The sequence below is a fragment of the Choristoneura fumiferana genome, chromosome 15, assembly GCF_025370935.1.
Source record: "Choristoneura fumiferana chromosome 15, NRCan_CFum_1, whole genome shotgun sequence".
NCBI lineage: Eukaryota > Metazoa > Arthropoda > Insecta > Lepidoptera > Tortricidae > Choristoneura > Choristoneura fumiferana.
In genome coordinates, this window is record NC_133486.1 from 4079557 (window position 1) to 4096112 (window position 16556).

Genomic DNA, 16556 nt, shown 5'->3' on the forward strand with positions numbered 1-16556 from the left:
TCGCCACTAAATTGTAGTTGCCATCAGATGTTTCGGAGCGGCCAAGGTGGTCAAAAATATCGGAACATGCACTCTATTATTAAGGTATTAGAGTTCATGTTTCGATATTTTTGATCACGTTGGCCGTTCCGAAATATCCGACTGTACCGTCGCGTAGAAGCGGAGTCAGTGTGTTTACATCTTTTGGTTTTTGTATACAAATCAAGACTACAGTCAAAGTTAAAAAAAACCGTAGCACCGCACGTTTCACCTAAACGCGATGGCAGTGTAATAACCGCCTTAATAATATTATGTAATATTTATTAACATCCCATAAGCTTTGTATAGCAGTGTCTTGAAACCTTGTCTTACAAGATTACAATTTGTTTTCTGCCCTGACACCTACATATCTTGTTTACATACTGTTATGGATCCGGTGTGATTAAGTGCAAAGGGCATGTAAAATGCAGAGATGTTAAAGTAGTGGATAGTCTGGATACAGTAGCTAAACAAGATATGAACATCCATTTATTGTTCTTGAATTCATGCAATCTGAACTAAATACCAATAAATACGTGCACAAATTAATAGTCAGCACAATATAAATTTGGGGGTGAAAATATTCAATGAAATAAAGCTATAAATGTGGATATGGTTTCATTAATTGGCGCAATATTGCACTGATCTTCAAACCCTATAGACTCAGTACTATAGCAATCTAAACTAAATAAAAAATGTACATTAAAGACACTTGAACAGAGCTGATCTCTATCGGGTTTGATTAATTTGGAATTTGTGTTGAGTGATATGTTTTTGCGTTGTCAAGCTGTGGGCAAAACAGTTTTAATTTGGTCCACTAGAATCAACTAGATCGCCTTAGCTGTGTCTCTTTTTGACACTTTTATAATAATTGTGATTCTATACAAAGTGTCTTCAAATTATTCCGGAAAATAACAGATGTTTGGGTTAGTTTGACTAAACACCCCTGCAAACATTTTAATTGTGTATCAAATATCTTCATACATTGATCGATGTTCAGAGTGTAACGCGTCAAATTAAAATAGTAAAAGTAAAAAAAAATAGAAATATAAAAACATTACGATACGCCGAACGTTTCTGACGCTCGCAATCGCAATCAAATGACAGTTTTTGTATGCGAAATCTGTATATTGGAGACCTGAGATAATTGACAAAAGCATGACACTTTTCAGTTGAAAATTCCGATAAAAAACCTTTGCAGGGGCGTACAGTCAAACCACTCTTATATGATGTTAAATTGATACACTGAAATGAGGAGAATCTAGTGTGATCCTAGTGAATCAAATCGTTTGTAACACAAACCATTGCTTTCTGGGCTTCATATTCACATTAATCCGTTTCCATTCATTAATTATTAGAGATAACAACATCATAACGGTCCCTTGTTGATAGTTGTAATAAGCTGGAGTCTAGATTAACCCATTTGGCACATGCTGCCGGCATTTCTATCTAATCACTTCTGACAGTATGATCATTCCTAGACCTGATATGTTGCCTCACAAGAGGAGCTCTTCGTCTACAGAAAAATGTAGATTATATTTTCAAAAGCTCAAATTCATTCTACGCTAAAAAATCGATGGTCTAACTTAACCGTGTTATCAATTTTAGAAATATGTTACGGTGTCGCTTATAAGTTATAACTACAGACTATACTAAGTTATAGTGTCACTTGGGTATACCGAAATAGGCTTCAGACATAGTCATTTAGAGGACCGCTATTTGGGGTCGCATATTATTTTCACTACATTTATTTAACGTTACAAAAAACCGCGCGATGAAGCGGGTCAGTACAAAACACATATTAATAAAAAACCTTGGATAAATCTAAATTGTAACCTATACTTACGAACAGTCTAAATTACTCATGTCAAGTCTTCAAATGGCACACATTCCTTGAAGATCAGTAGATCACTTAGAAATTATTTTTCGTATTTCGTAATGCGACGAGATAAAAATCCAGCTAGTTTTTATTCTTTCTTGGAAACGAAGCCGCGAAAGCTAGTTGGTAAAAGACCAAGGTGCCTTGTGGGAGTTGTGGTGTAAGCTCTAACCCCAACAGCTGTGGGCTACGGGGCGCCGTACGGAGGACGCTACTACGGGGGGTACGCGGGCTTCCCCTCGTACCCCCGCACCCGTACTGCGCGCCCGACCACTACCCGCCGCACCCCGCGCACATGCCGCACCCGCGCACGCCGCCCACCCCGCGCCGCCGCATCCGGACTACAAGCGTGAGTTGTTTCAGACGCCGTCTGACTCTGAGAGGTTCTTTGACAGGTTAGCTGGTGGTATGAATAATGAATAGGGAATATTACTTCAATGTTTTGCCGTCAGAATGCACTAGCACAAACCGTAAACAGTTTTCTTGAATGTCTTAAATGTCCATAGGATGGCATAATATCATATTATTTCAATTATTTTTTTGGAAATATAGCTCTATCGTTACTATCGATGTTAATATCATGTTATTTTGTTACTAATAAATATGTTATGATCCGTCATTGCGACAAACTAGGTATAAAGAGAACTGACGTTGTAATGGTGGTTTGTTTACGGTTGTGCTAGTGTCGCCCTCTGCTCAGAACTGCGTAATATTCCCTGTTGCAATCGTGGCACAAAAATGAAAGTTGTCAAACGGACCTCGCGATACTAACGCCATCTAGCGATGTCCACCTGTCGGAGGATTCTTATTATCGAGTACGACCAATGAGGGCTATCGTTTTTTGTCTCACTAGATGGCGCACTGTTGCGTGAGGTTTTTAAGTATGGCTTTCAAAGTCTGTTATTACGGGCGTGAAAACAAAGTTTAGATTAAAATCATATTTAATACACCTTAAAACCGTACCATGAAAATATCGAGCATGCCACAGTGTTGCATAGTCCCCGTTTTGTTCGGAAAAAAGGGAGGACAAAGGTTTCCGAAAGACAAAACTGTCTCAAAACACAGACATTCATTGCCCCGGAACGCATATTTGCCATAATTAATTTCAGATATTGCAAAATATTCTCAAAATTATTCTAATTATAAATAAACCCGCGTAGCTCACCCAAAAACTATGAGATTTGACATTTCGGAGACCTCACGCTACACTAGCGCCTCTAGTGGCGAATTCATACGCGATAGCCCTCATTACATCTGCGAAACAATTCAATAGTGTGTGAAGTTCACAATCTAGCCTGAGTTCGCGCGAGAACTACGCCCACCCTCTCGATTTGAGGGAGCCTCTGCCCAACAGTGGGACGTGTACAAGCCGGTGACGAGACAACTAATGTCAAACACTCGCTGCCAAAAATCATTACCTTTTTATTAGAAATCTTCGCAGGCACTGATGATTTATGGCACCACAGGCAGTGAGTTTTAGATAATAGCGTAGAGGGAAACTTGTGCAAAAGGGACAAAGGACATTCGGCCTGACCATAATTTTAGCAAAGACGCTTTCATAAATATGTAGCAACAAAATTTTATAAAATAAACATTATATTATTTATTAATATATCATCGGGCGGTACGCATTGCTCCGAATTGTACTGTCAATAAATTCTCAAATTTAAATGGCAATCGATGGAAGATCCAAATTTCGTTTCCTGCAGTCAAACCTATAGCTATGGTCGATTCGATAGCCAAAAATCAGGGCTAGTAATAGGGAATATGCATGGAACACAAATTTTCTCGTAAAAAAATTAACGTGATACAAAACTGGAATATAAAATAAGTAGTGTCCCACCGAAGTTTCGGTTTCGGTTTCGGCCAATTTCGGCCGAACCTTCGGCCGGTCCGAAATTACTTCGCGGCCTTCTCGCGGCTCTCGCATGGGGAGCGCTCGGCTTAATTCAGGCGCGCTCGGCCGGTTAGGTATAGGTAATGCATCGGCGGCCATCCCAGCCGGGACCAGCGAAAGTAGTATGCATGCAGTTTGTGACGTTTGTTTGTGAACCACGTGGCGCGCGACAGAATATGGTGTGTTATTTATTAAATTATTATTTACTTTTTAGAATCTGTTACTGCATTTTATGCTGTTATTAATGAACAATAAGTTTGATATTAGGATTGTGAAATTTAGCGTTTTTAGACGTGATAAGAATAGGTTGTTTGTTTTGAGTAATATAATACCTATGCCGCGAATTAGTGCATTAGTGATTTATGTTAAAGTAGTATGAATGCTGTGATTTCTCTTGCAATGTTTGACTTGGTCACACGAGGTATTATTCTAAAACTTTCTTTAAAGAACTGATTACAGTGATAATATACTACAATTTATGTAAAAGTTGATTTATGTTTAAGCTGTGATTTACCTTGCAATTGACTTTGTCCAGGTATTATATTAATTAGGTAACTTTGTTTAAAAGTTTAAAGATTTGTTCTTATTTGGTTTAAAATTTCATAATTTACCTCTAATTATACCTATTTTGTTTAACAAAAAAGTTCTCATAATAAGAAATTCTTGCAATAACCTTTTCCTTACGATTTGTACAGTAATTTTGAATATTTTGATACGTCTTCAAAAATTTCGGTTTCGGCCGTAATCAGAAAAAAAAAACGAATATTCGGTTTCGGTTTCGGCTAAAAATCGTGTTTCGGTCGGACACTAACGTAAATGTCATTATTTATTCGAACATATAGAAAAAAATACTTGCATATTCTCTATTACCCAGAACTAGCTAAGAACAATTCTAAACTTGGCTCTGCTATACAGATAGGTAAGTGAGTGGTAATTCAACAGCAGTAACAGGACAATATCTCCGCACCATTATTTTATTAGCTTCTGTTGGGATTCGTATTTTTTGGCACACCCGTAGCGGGGCAAAGTGGTAAGTATGCTGTGTTAGCGTGTCACGTAGTTTCTCATTTGTAGCCAAATCCTTTTGTTACCAGTTACAACGCAAATTGGACGACAAATTGAGAAATGACGTGACATGCTAGCCTTTCTGTTACTGAAAATTTATAATAAAAAAACTTCAATAGGAAACTTTTTGTTAGTAGAAACAAAGTCGTTTCAATTATAAGCATTCACGCGTGTTACCAAAAACGCTTAGGCCACTTTCAAACTTGTGTTCCAGCGTTCATGTAAACTTTAATTTAGGCATGTCAAGAGTTGCAGGTTTATTTTTTGTGATAACTCAGTTCAAACGCATAGGGACAGCAACCATCACCGGTTTCACTAATCCATGTTACTAATATTCACAACAATCACCCGCTTTCAAGTATGGTGTCTAACAACTGCGTGTTACGTGTTTGTTAAAAATCAAATTTCCTGTTTCTAACTTGTTTTTTTTTTTATTTTATAGCGGAGGAACCACCGGCCAAGAAGGAGGCCGAATGATTGTCGCCTAAACGCGTCGTGAAACGACGGCGCAAGTCCGCCTCTAAGGACGCCCAGTGAAGAGACACTTAGTGCATTCAGTGGTTCGATTAGTCGAAAAAGTATCGTGTTCGAAGGACCACGAGTCAAATACTGACTACTTTGACTGTTTTGGTGTAGTTGATGCCAGTGGCGAATCTTGGATTAGCGTGGAAAGGTTTGACACCGCTGAGGGGTACGTTTTTATATAATTATCAAGGTCACATAGTTTTTTGACGGAAAAACTCTAATGCTTGAGGGGAGGTTAGCTTTTACTTTCCTGAATCCGCCACTGGTTCATGCTAATTAAATAAAATATGATGAGCGCAAATCACGATATGCACATGTTACATGTTGTTAACTCTATCAAAAATAAATTAAGTATTGTGGTGTCTTTGCAGTGCAGTTTACAATTTTCTTTTTCTAATTTGGATAAGCTAGCCTGTGATTTGCGCTCAAATATTATTAAGAACTCTGATAATTTTCATACAAATATTATTATTAATAATAATATAATTTGACATTAATCCTGATCTGCCGAAATAGTTGTTTTGGACGTTTGAAATAATGTGATTGTTATTGTTAATTGAATCGGCGGTTACGCAAAGGTAATCTATAAACTAAAACGAGTTACCTTAATTAGATGCTTGGTGGTTACCAAGTAGTAAGGTTTCTTGTTTTGGTTCAATAATGAAATAATTGTTTTTTGTTTTTTTTTTTCAATTTTAGGTTAGCTATAGTTTTAATAAAGAAAAGACTATTTAGAGTGCTTAGAAATGTAATTCTTAATATTTACATAATGATAATTTTATCTTAGCCGTGTTAAGTAATAAATAATTTAATAATATTAATACTTCTTAGTATGTAAGTTAGATATATTTTGTAATGTAATAAAATTAAACTATTATTTGTTCTATTCTGTTGCTGTTTCTACCGAACTGTGCGATGACGGGCCGACCGCTCAATATCGTTCCGTTGATTTCATGCACAGCTTGTATGGCAACGTCTTCATCTGGAAATGAGAATAAATAGTTTGTAACGAAAAGTTGTTTTATTAACTACCCAATAGAAAATAGGGGCCAAATGAGTTTTTTTTTAGTTAAAACGCTTAGACTAAATAAATATAACTCTTTATAAACATTCTTTGTTTAAAAATGGTTACTGTTAAATGTATTCAGATAAAAACTCAAGCATTCCCTATCACCCTGTTAAAATCAGATCAGTAGTTTTAGAGAAAATCATGAACACAAATGTATGTCTACATATAATTATATACATGTCACACGAGTCCAACAGACAGGATCTACTTTCTGAAGTCAGTTAACCCTTTACCAGGGGAAGGGATATATTCCTCCCACATCTTATATCGGTTACCGTAGTCAGGTTTTAACTCCAAACCGCCATAAAAATATTTTGTCGATCCCTGAAAATAGTATTTTATTATCTTCATTCACAACACGCTTCTAAATGGCGTAATATATCTTTGGCAGCCGTTTAGATTCACTTGAACTCTAATTTCAGTAAACTACGGAGAAATTGGAACACTTTCCTTTATTTCTATGAAACAAAAGTACATAGATCGAACAATTTTTTGATATTTTATAGATTTTGAGTGTTGAAAGGTAATGTAATCTTAAACATTGCTAAATATTCATGCATTTTTGTGTATGACCAAAATTAGGATGTGGGTTGACATTATCCCATGGCCCGGTAAATTGTCTTGTCGTGTCATAAAAACTCGCGTAAGTAATAAAACTGTTTTTGTGTTCAACCTAGAGCGAATTCATGTACCTAGCTGTAAAATCTCCTTTTAAAGACTTTCCCTGAAGAATAAGATGTGGGAGGAATATATCCCTTCGCCTGATCAAGAATATAATAAGACAAAATCGAGTATGACAGTTAATTACTTAAGACAGGCGATGGGATAACCGTAACCCACATTTTTATTTCTGGTTTAAAGGAACATCTCCGACTTTGGTAAATACATTTTTTACAAGGCGTTAAGTACGGTTGTAACAGTATATAAAGTACGTATGAAGACACGCTAGTTCTAAGGGCCTGGTAAAGGGTTAAAAAAGATAAATATTGTCAAACTATCGCACTCAAAGACTATCATTATCATTTTTAACCCCCGACGCAAAAAGAGGGGTGTAATAAGTTTGATCGCTATGTGTGTCTGTGTGTGTGTGTCTGTCTGTCTGTGGCACCGTGGCTCTTAAACGGGTGGACCGATTTGAATGCGGTTTTTTTATTTAAAAGCAGGGCTTCTAGCAATGGTTCTTAGACATGTTTTATCAAAATCGGTTCAGCCGTTTTGAGCTTTTGCTACATACATAGTTGAACATGGAGTTAATTTAACGAAACGTTATTTATCCCCCATGTCTACTTTCGAGTATTCGCCGTTTTTAGGGTTCCATATCCAAAATGGCAAAAATGGAACCCTTATAGTTTCGCCATGTCTGTCTGTCTGTCCGTCCGCGGCTTTGCGTTTTTTGGGGTGTTTTTTTTTCTCATTCAACCTTGTGTTGTGTGGTATCGTTGGATAGGTCTTTTAAAACCAGCAGGGGGTTGCTAAAACGATTTTTCGATTCAGTGTTTTGTTTGCAAAATATTCAACTTTAAAGCCCCCTCTAAAATGTAAATAAAGCGGCGGGTGGAAAAATTTGAAAAAATTCAAGATGGTAGTAAATATATCACACAAGGAAAACTAACTAACGGTTAAGTTGTATGTATATGTACAAAATAAGAAAACAAACAATTTATCTTAAAAACCAAACTTATTTATATTGTTATATGTACTTTGGGTTAGAATAGGTTTATTTTATAAAGAAGTTCAGTGAAGCTCCTATCCTTGGAAAATATATCAAATGTTGTTATACCGATCATTACACACCCCTAAGAACCATAGCTAGAAACCCTAATTTCAAATTAAAAAAACCGCATTCAAATCGGTTGACCTGTTTAGAGTTACAGTGCCACAGCAGACTTATAACACCCCTCTTTTTGCGTCGGGGGTTAAAAGTGTTATTATTCACGACGATGAAAAAAAAAACGATAAAAGCTCGAAGTAATTTACCGTTTTTTTTTTTATTTATTTTTTTATTCGATTGGATGGCAAACGAGCAAGTGGGTCTCCTGATGGTAAGAGATCACCACCGCCCATAGACACCTGCAACACCAAGGGGATTGCAGACGCGTTGCCAACCTAGAGGCCTAAGATAGGATATCTCAAGTGCCAGTAATTTCACCGGCTGTCTTACACTCCACGCCGAAACACAACAGTGCAAGCACTGCTGCTTCACGGCAGGATTAACGAGCAAGATGGTGGTAGCAATCCGGGCGGACCTTGCACAAGGTCCTACCACCTGCAAAACCTGCCACCTGCTGTTTCGCTTGAATGCTCGTTAAAACGGTATGTTTATGTAACATTCGCTAGAATGCTCATTAGAAATTAATGCTCCAGTTTTATAAGCACCTAAATAGTCAAAATACACTAAAACTAGATAAAATAATAAAAAGAGGGTAGAATTGAACTTACTTTGAAACGCAACAAAAGCCTGCCCTCTCATCCGACCGTTCATCAATCTGATGTCAACAGGGCCGCCGTTATCCAGTATAAACTGATTAAATAGGAGGGAGAGCTGATCCTGTGACACTGCTGGTGCGATGTTCTTGAGGTAAAGTACCTGACAAAAAGAAAATTTGAGTAATGGTGATTTAAAAACCACTACAATTGGGCAGATTTCTGGGTAAAAGAAAATCTATTGAATCAGACAGATTATGAGAAAATTTTGGGTACAATATACATTGTGCAAAGGGGCGTAAGAAGGGGATTACTAACGAGAGTCTATTAGCCCGGCGTCGGGCTTCTAATGACTCGGGTATGTAATCCCCCTACGGCCCGTGTTACACACAAATGATTTACATTTTTTATTGCAAACAATTTGATTTCAAAAATATAAAAATAACGAAGTTCCATGATGAGTGGAAAATTTTTATGGTGTAAAATTATATTAAATTACAGCTAAGTTTTAAAGATGTAAATAAAACGTTGGCTGACTTGAAACCTCTTTAGTATGACGTACCTACTTACTTTAAATAACTAAAGTCATAACTCCCTTGAGAAGAAAACTACGTAAATCCATAATTCCCGCGGGAACGATTGAGGCCATTGTCCTTCAGTATACAGGCATGGAATAACATCATTGACGAGCAAGTGGCATGAAAGTTGTTTTGTGATTCCAACAAAAAATTACAAATATGGTAGCGGCTACACGCTAATTCTGGCGTCAGTCCATCATTCTGGTCAAACTCTGACTAGCGCCGGGATGATGAATGATAAGCTTTTATTTAACCTGCCCTGTTCATGTTGTTACCCAACAACTGATTGTAACAGTTCACGCAAAGACAAAAATTCCTTATCTAAAGACGTACCTAAAGTTGCCTTGTCAATGGCATGTCACAACCATGGTTGCCAAAGCCTTAAAGCACTAGATTTTGTCAAGCAAACCATGACTGTGCAACAATGTTTTTTACAAAATACCACTTGTACAAAATTTGTTAATGACATGTTTGTTGTGAATCCCACTAATATTATAAATGTGAAAGTTTGTAAGTCTGTTTGTTTGTTTGTTACTCCATCACGTCAAAACCGCTGAACCGATTTAGATGAAATTCGGTACACAGATTGTTTGAGTCCCGGGGAAGGACATAGGATAGTTTTTATCTCAGGATATTGCATAGTTCCCACGGGATAGCGATAAACGAATTTTAGTATATTTAATATACTTTGTCATTAATAAATAACAGATGAGGGTATATATTTACTTACACAGTCAAAACCGTTTATAATGACATTGCAGGGACACTTATTTAAATATACAAGGTTACTTTGGGACCTTTTGATTGTTACGCCCAATATGTATCTTTGCTGAGTGAGTTTTGACTGTACCTACTATATTAGACTATTACAAATTATAAGTAAGTTCTGCCTACCTTTGATGGTACCCCCGGTTCATAATCCTTAAATCGTTCTATCTTTTTTATGTCATCAATACACATCTTGGTGCCCTCCAATAGCTGCTCCTCTGCTGCATTGACCGGCATCACAATGTCTACGGCCTCATATTGTTGATTTTGAACCTGCTGTTCTCTTCTAACTGGCTTTAATCTAACAATTTTATTATTTCTAATAGTATACATTGTCCTGTCCTTAGGACCTATTCGGCTACGAGGTATTTTAGCTCTTTTAGTGGCATCTCGTACGTCCCAAAGACTGCCAGGCTTTGCTTCTTTGTTTACCGGTACCCCACCAATGTCTATACTTTTGGAAAGTATTCTTTCTTTTCTTCTCACAAGCCGTCTCAGAATTTTCCGTCGTTTTGTTATAGGTAATTTTTTGTCTTTTAAATGGCCAAACATATTGTCCTCTAATTCTTTTAATTCATTCATTGGATGACCATCTGGATAAAATTTTACATTATTCTTCTGTACTGTTTGCAACGCTTGTGGTTTATCTGATTTTGATGTGCTTGGTTCTGTTTCACATTGGTTTGAGCTGGAAAAAACAAAATAAGATAATATGACATTTAACACTGGTAATATAATAATTACTTTATTTTATGAGGTATATAATGATTTTTGCAGCTATAGAGAAAACAGGAAATACTACTATAATTCACTAGAATAGAGTTTTAAATTACTTTATTCACAGATGGGAGAACAGCAGTTCTTAGCTTGTCATGGCCTTCTGCATTAATTCCAGAACCATCTATTATAAAGTGTAGTGTAGTCTGTAATTTATAACTTCTACCCTCATTCCGACAAGTCAATAGTCATTATAAAGAACTATTAGTAGAAGGTAGAAGGAAAACAGTCATATACATAGGTATTAATTTATATTCCATTGAAATGAAGGTGCAACAGATTTTTTTTAGAAGTCTTTAAAATGGCTTTACACCAGTATGGAAGAGTTTTAACATGTGTAGCACAAAAACTCACCAGCTGCAAACTATTTTAACATTTAATTAATGGCAACAAATTATCATGTTTCATTATTCATTCCAGGTAATTACAGGACATACTTATACCTCCTGGGGTTCAAAGTGATCATACTAGTAAATAATATTGTTAGCTATAGAATTTACGTCTTTTGAAAAAGGAATAAAGTGTAATTTTCTCTGTATCATTCAAATTAACAAAAAATAAATTCAACTTTATCTTTGAGACATTAACATCCACTTGCAGGCTTTTTAATCTAGGTTTAAGTGTCCTTATTTCTATGTCAATTTTTGTTTATGGTGGGTCGCAGGAGGTTAACCTCACCTGTCACAAGTTCAATTTTTTTTATCATATTTGGGCGAAAATTTTGAGCATCTGGGCGGGAGCCCAGGCAAGCCTAAACAGGGAAGCCTATGGGCCCATGTTTCTACAGAAAATTATTTAATATATACTTTTTATTAATATTATTTTAGTCATACATCATCTTTCCCAGCCTATATACGTCCCACTGCTGGGCACAGGCCTCCTCTCAGAACAAAAGGGCTAAAAAAATAACTAAGATCTTTAATAACTACAATACTTTCATGTCACACTCAGATTGGTCTAGTCAGCTACAAAAAACGTAGTACACAGGCAATACGAATAAATTCGTCTGAAACAGACACAAAGGCCTAAACGAATGAATACAACACTTTAAGAAGATACATACCTGGCAGATTTATTCCGGAATTCATTTATTTTTTTATTTATAATGTCCAATCTATCAGTCAACACACTGGACTCTATGTGCCGGTGTAGGTCCAGCCGTCCCGCAACGTCGTCCTGGTATAGTTTCACCTCTTCATTCGTTAAACCTACTTTTTTGAACCATTCCAAATTTTGCACTGTCTCTTCTGCTGTTTTGAATTCTTCAAGTGTAGATATTCCATATTTTGTGAACGGTAAAACTTCGGACGTCTTTTCAAACTCTTTCGGCAGTTCGGAGCTGAAATAAGCGAAATTGTAGTCGATGTTGGTTGTTTAGTAACGATAATAAAATACCACGGGGGTCTCTTTACGTACCACATCCTGTATACCCTTTACTGCTGGGTAGTGATTCTATCAGCGATCGGAGACAATGATAATATTTAAATCAAAATGTAAAATACTGAGTAATGCTCAGCATTTCGTAGGTAAACAAGGAAATATGGAAAATTTTAATATTTCATTCAATTCACAAACACTACATGAGCACAACACTGCCAAACGTATAGTGTTGGTATAGTGCAGAGGGGGCACACTTACATATGTCATTACTTTTCCGTGCACTACAGCGACCTCAGACCAGTGGTCAAGAACTAAATTGGCGGCCATCTTGGTTGACTTGTCAAAGGGGCCGCCATTGCCGCCATTGTAAACTCTAACGCTCTATCGTTTGAATGTTTATGCGCTCTCTTTTCGAAATTATATCCTGTTATTATTAAAGTTATTGTTAATTTGTTAGTTATTCGTTACCGTAGTTCTTGTTGTGTTTTGTTTTGTTGTTTTGTTTTGTTTCTTGTTAAGTTTTCGTTGACTTTTAAGTTATTTTCTTATTGCGTAGTAAGTTTCTTATTTGATAATAACGAGTCATTTTCCGAAAAGATATTGTGTTTTCGGCTGTGACTTTTTGGGTAAGTTTTTTCCAGTAATTCTTCCATCAATATGTGTAAAATAGGTTTCCCGGAGCGATAGATTATGTGTATACTAGCTTAAATAATAAAAGGGCCACGAGTGTTTTCGACAAAACGAAATCAAAAAAAACTTCGCGTTTTTATCTGAATACATTTAACTGAACGAAAAGTATTTGCATTGTGTTGTGTTGTATAAATAAAACCATTTTTCAGACAAGAAATGTTGTAAATAATTGTATTTATTAGTATTTTCGTTTTACCTATGAAATTCTCGTGGCCTCTACTTTCTTTTGGGTAGTATATTTTATCCGGCGAACCACGGAACAGTTAGTGATAAAAACGTAAATGTGAAACATTTCTTCGACCCCATATCCCAGGCGCCATTTCCTGGGCAACCACATGAAATAGTCGAATAGTTTGCCCAAGGAAGTGATCAGTGCACCTTTGTGCACTGGCGGATTTGCTGTAAGGCCCAGTAGGCCCGAGCCTAGGGCGGCCAGTTATTAGAGGCGGCAAATTGAGACATAAAAAGTCAATATGATGATAAAATTCAAATTGAAATTTGGGGTCGAAATCGCTCGCGTCCGTAGGTTTACCCTCGAGACCCTACACGTGACCCCTGGGTGGTGCTAAACGAGCGATACAACTCCGGTGGTAGGCTTCGGCCGTGGCTGGTTACCACCCTATAGGTTGAGCCTGGCTGCCAAGCGACTCGTCGTGTTCCAGCCAGTTGCCTATAGTAGCCTTTTTGGAGGAAGGGTCTGAGCAGTTGTGCAGCGCGCGCGTACCGGTTACGGTGCCCCGTACTTTGTTGCGCTGGATCTGGCTGGTCATGGAGGGTAGCGGGATCCGAGGCACGGTTCTCCGCTGGCCGACCGCAGGTAGTAGGGGGCCCAAGTATTGGGTTAGCCACCTATGAAAGGCTGCCCCGCCACCTCGCGAAAAATCCCGGGATGCTCCATCGTGCCGGTTGGCGACCGGATGAAAGGACCCGATGGCCATCTTTGGGGGGGCTCGGGCGTCCCCGCGCGCTCCAGATCAGCCACCCATTAGCGTTGGGGGCGAGTGCAACACCTCGCTCAACTGCCTTCTTTCTGCTTATTTCCCCTAAATCAATTATGAAAAAATGAGGCCAAATAAAAGAATAGTTAAACAGCGGTTGCACGTCCTTTCATTGAAAGTGCACCTCTCTAACATTCGAGGACTGCACTCCAATCTCGACGCGGTCCACCACCACCTAGAGACCGAGAAGCCTCATTTGCTGGTGCTTACGGAGACGCAAATTCGATGTCCAGCTGACACCGCATACCTTAACTACCCGGGTTATATCTTGGAGCACAATTTCAAACCTCGTGCCGGTGTCTGCCTCTATGCTCGCGATGACATCTGTTGCCGACGCCTCCGTAATCTTGAAGTCGCCAGTTTCTCAGTTCTGTGGATTATGGTCGACACAGGTATGGAGAAAATTGTTTATGCTTGCCTATACCGATCGCACAGCGGTGATGTGGAGACAACTAGGCTGTTCTCTTATCTCAGTGACTCAGCTGAGGTGGCCCAGCAGCGGTTCCCTACGGCGCAGCTTGTGCTTCTGGGGGATTTTAATGCGCATCACCAGGAATGGCTTTTCCCGTACCAGAAGACTGACCATGCTGGGAGAGAAGCATATGCTTTTGCTCTATCGTTAAATCTCTCGCAGCTGGTGAACTGTGCTACACGGGTCCCTGACACTGATGGCCAGACCGCCAATTGCTTGGACCTTCTGCTGACTACGGATCCGGACCGCTACCAAGTGTCAGTTTGTGCCCCTTTAGGTACTTCCGACCACTGTCTGGTGAAGTCTGTATCTGTCCACTCTCCGACTGATCCTGGCCCAAGGGGCGTCAGGCGAGTGTGGCGATACAAGTCAGCAGATTGGGATGAGATGCGGCACTTCTTTGCATCTTATCCATGGGGAAAAATGTGCTTTTCTTCGGAAAATCCGTCGAGCTGCGAGAATGCGATTGTTGAGGTGATACGTCAGGCTATGGAGTATTTCATACCCTTCTTTGATACTTCTCACAATAGCAAAGCGCGCCCTTGGTACAATGCAAGATGCGCTAGTGCAGAGGCATTTAAACGCACTGCATTTCAGGTCTGGGCTGACGCTCGTAGACGCAAAGCTCCGGAATGTCAAGCCTTGAAGAAAGCCTTTAACAAAGCCGCCAAGTCCTGCAAAAAGGTATTGCGAAAGGCTCGCTTTGACCACGTTGGCCGCATTGGCGCCAGACTTGCTTCTTTTCCCTCTGGGAGCAAAGCATTCTGGTCCTTAGCCAAATCGGTCGAAGCGAATTTTTGCCGCCCGTCACTTCCGCCACTGCTGAAACCCGATGGGTCACTCGCGCACTCTGCTAAGGAGAAGGCCGATTTGTTTGCCTCTCTTTTTGCGGAGAATTCACGTCTAGATGCTACACACCAGTCACCTCCAAGCGTACCTCGTTGCGAACATACAATGGGTAAAGTTTGTATTCGCCAGAACGAGGTCCTCAAAGTGCTTCGCGCACTAGACGTGAACAAGGCGAGTGGTCCTGACGGCATCCCAGCCATTGTTTTGCGGACCTGCGCTCCTGAACTGTCTCCTGTCCTAACACGCCTGTATCGCCTCTCTCTGAACCAAGGTAGAGTCCCCGAGTCCTGGAAGGTTGCGAATGTCCAGCCCGTACCGAAGAAAGGTAGTCGTGCCAACCCTGCCGATTATAGACCAATTGCTATCACCTCTATTCTCTGCAAGACCATGGAGCGTGTATTAAACAACCGTCTCCTTGCGTACCTGGAAGCCAGTGATCTCCTTAGTGACCATCAATATGGTTTTCGTCGGAGTAGATCCACTGGTGACCTTCTAATTTATGCAACACATTTATGGGGACAGGCCATTGAGAAGCACGGAGAGGCTCTTGCTGTCTCTCTGGACGTCTCGAAGGCTTTCGACAGGGTTTGGCACGATGGTCTTGTGGGTAAACTCCCTTCTTATGGGATTCCTGCTGGCTTGTGCACCTGGATAGCTGACTTCCTGCGGGGTAGGTCTTTTAGGGTTGTGATCGATGGCTGTTCGTCCGATCCTATGGACATTAATGCCGGTGTTCCTCAGGGATCAGTGCTTTCTGCCACTCTATTCTTGCTGCACATAAATGACCTGTTGGTATATCCCGGTATTTTTGGATACGCCGATGACAGCACAGTGTCGGAAAGATATTTGTCCGATGCTCCAGCGAGTGGTTCGGATACCAACGTTCTCAGAGAGGCTATGATAGGTAATTTGAACCGAACTCTTCAGGCAGTGTCTGATTGGGGCGAAGCCAATTTAGTCGGTTTCAATGCCTCTAAAACCCAGGCGTGTTTATTTTCGGCAAAACGTAGTGCATTTAATCTAACTCCAACCTTCCGAGGTCTGCCTGTACCAATATCTGACCACCTTCAGCTCCTTGGTTTAGAACTCTCAGCTAAACTGAACTTTGGGAGTTACATCGAATCCTTGGCAAAAACCGCTGCGAAAAAGCTTGGTATCCTATCCAAG

At 39.4% G+C, this 16556-nt stretch overlaps 1 protein-coding gene and 1 long non-coding RNA gene across 2 annotated transcripts; one reads left to right on the top strand and one right to left on the bottom strand.

Moving 5' to 3' along the window:
• Nucleotides 1–2176: 2176 nt before the first annotated feature.
• Nucleotides 2177–5768, top strand: LOC141435676 (uncharacterized). Its single transcript, XR_012452209.1, has 2 exons — nucleotides 2177–2246; nucleotides 5302–5768. It is a non-coding gene; the product is annotated as an uncharacterized lncRNA (long non-coding RNA).
• Nucleotides 5769–5883: 115 nt separating this feature from the next.
• LOC141435673 (uncharacterized) lies at nucleotides 5884–12626 on the bottom strand. The gene is made up of 5 exons (XM_074098414.1): nucleotides 12417–12626; nucleotides 12064–12339; nucleotides 10350–10911; nucleotides 8893–9040; nucleotides 5884–6366 (listed from the first exon to the last, which is right to left on the bottom strand). The coding sequence occupies exons 1-5, from the start codon at nucleotides 12419–12421 to the stop codon at nucleotides 6251–6253; spliced, it is 1107 nt and encodes a 368-aa protein (XP_073954515.1). The 5' UTR covers nucleotides 12422–12626; the 3' UTR covers nucleotides 5884–6250.
• Nucleotides 12627–16556: the final 3930 nt, after the last annotated feature.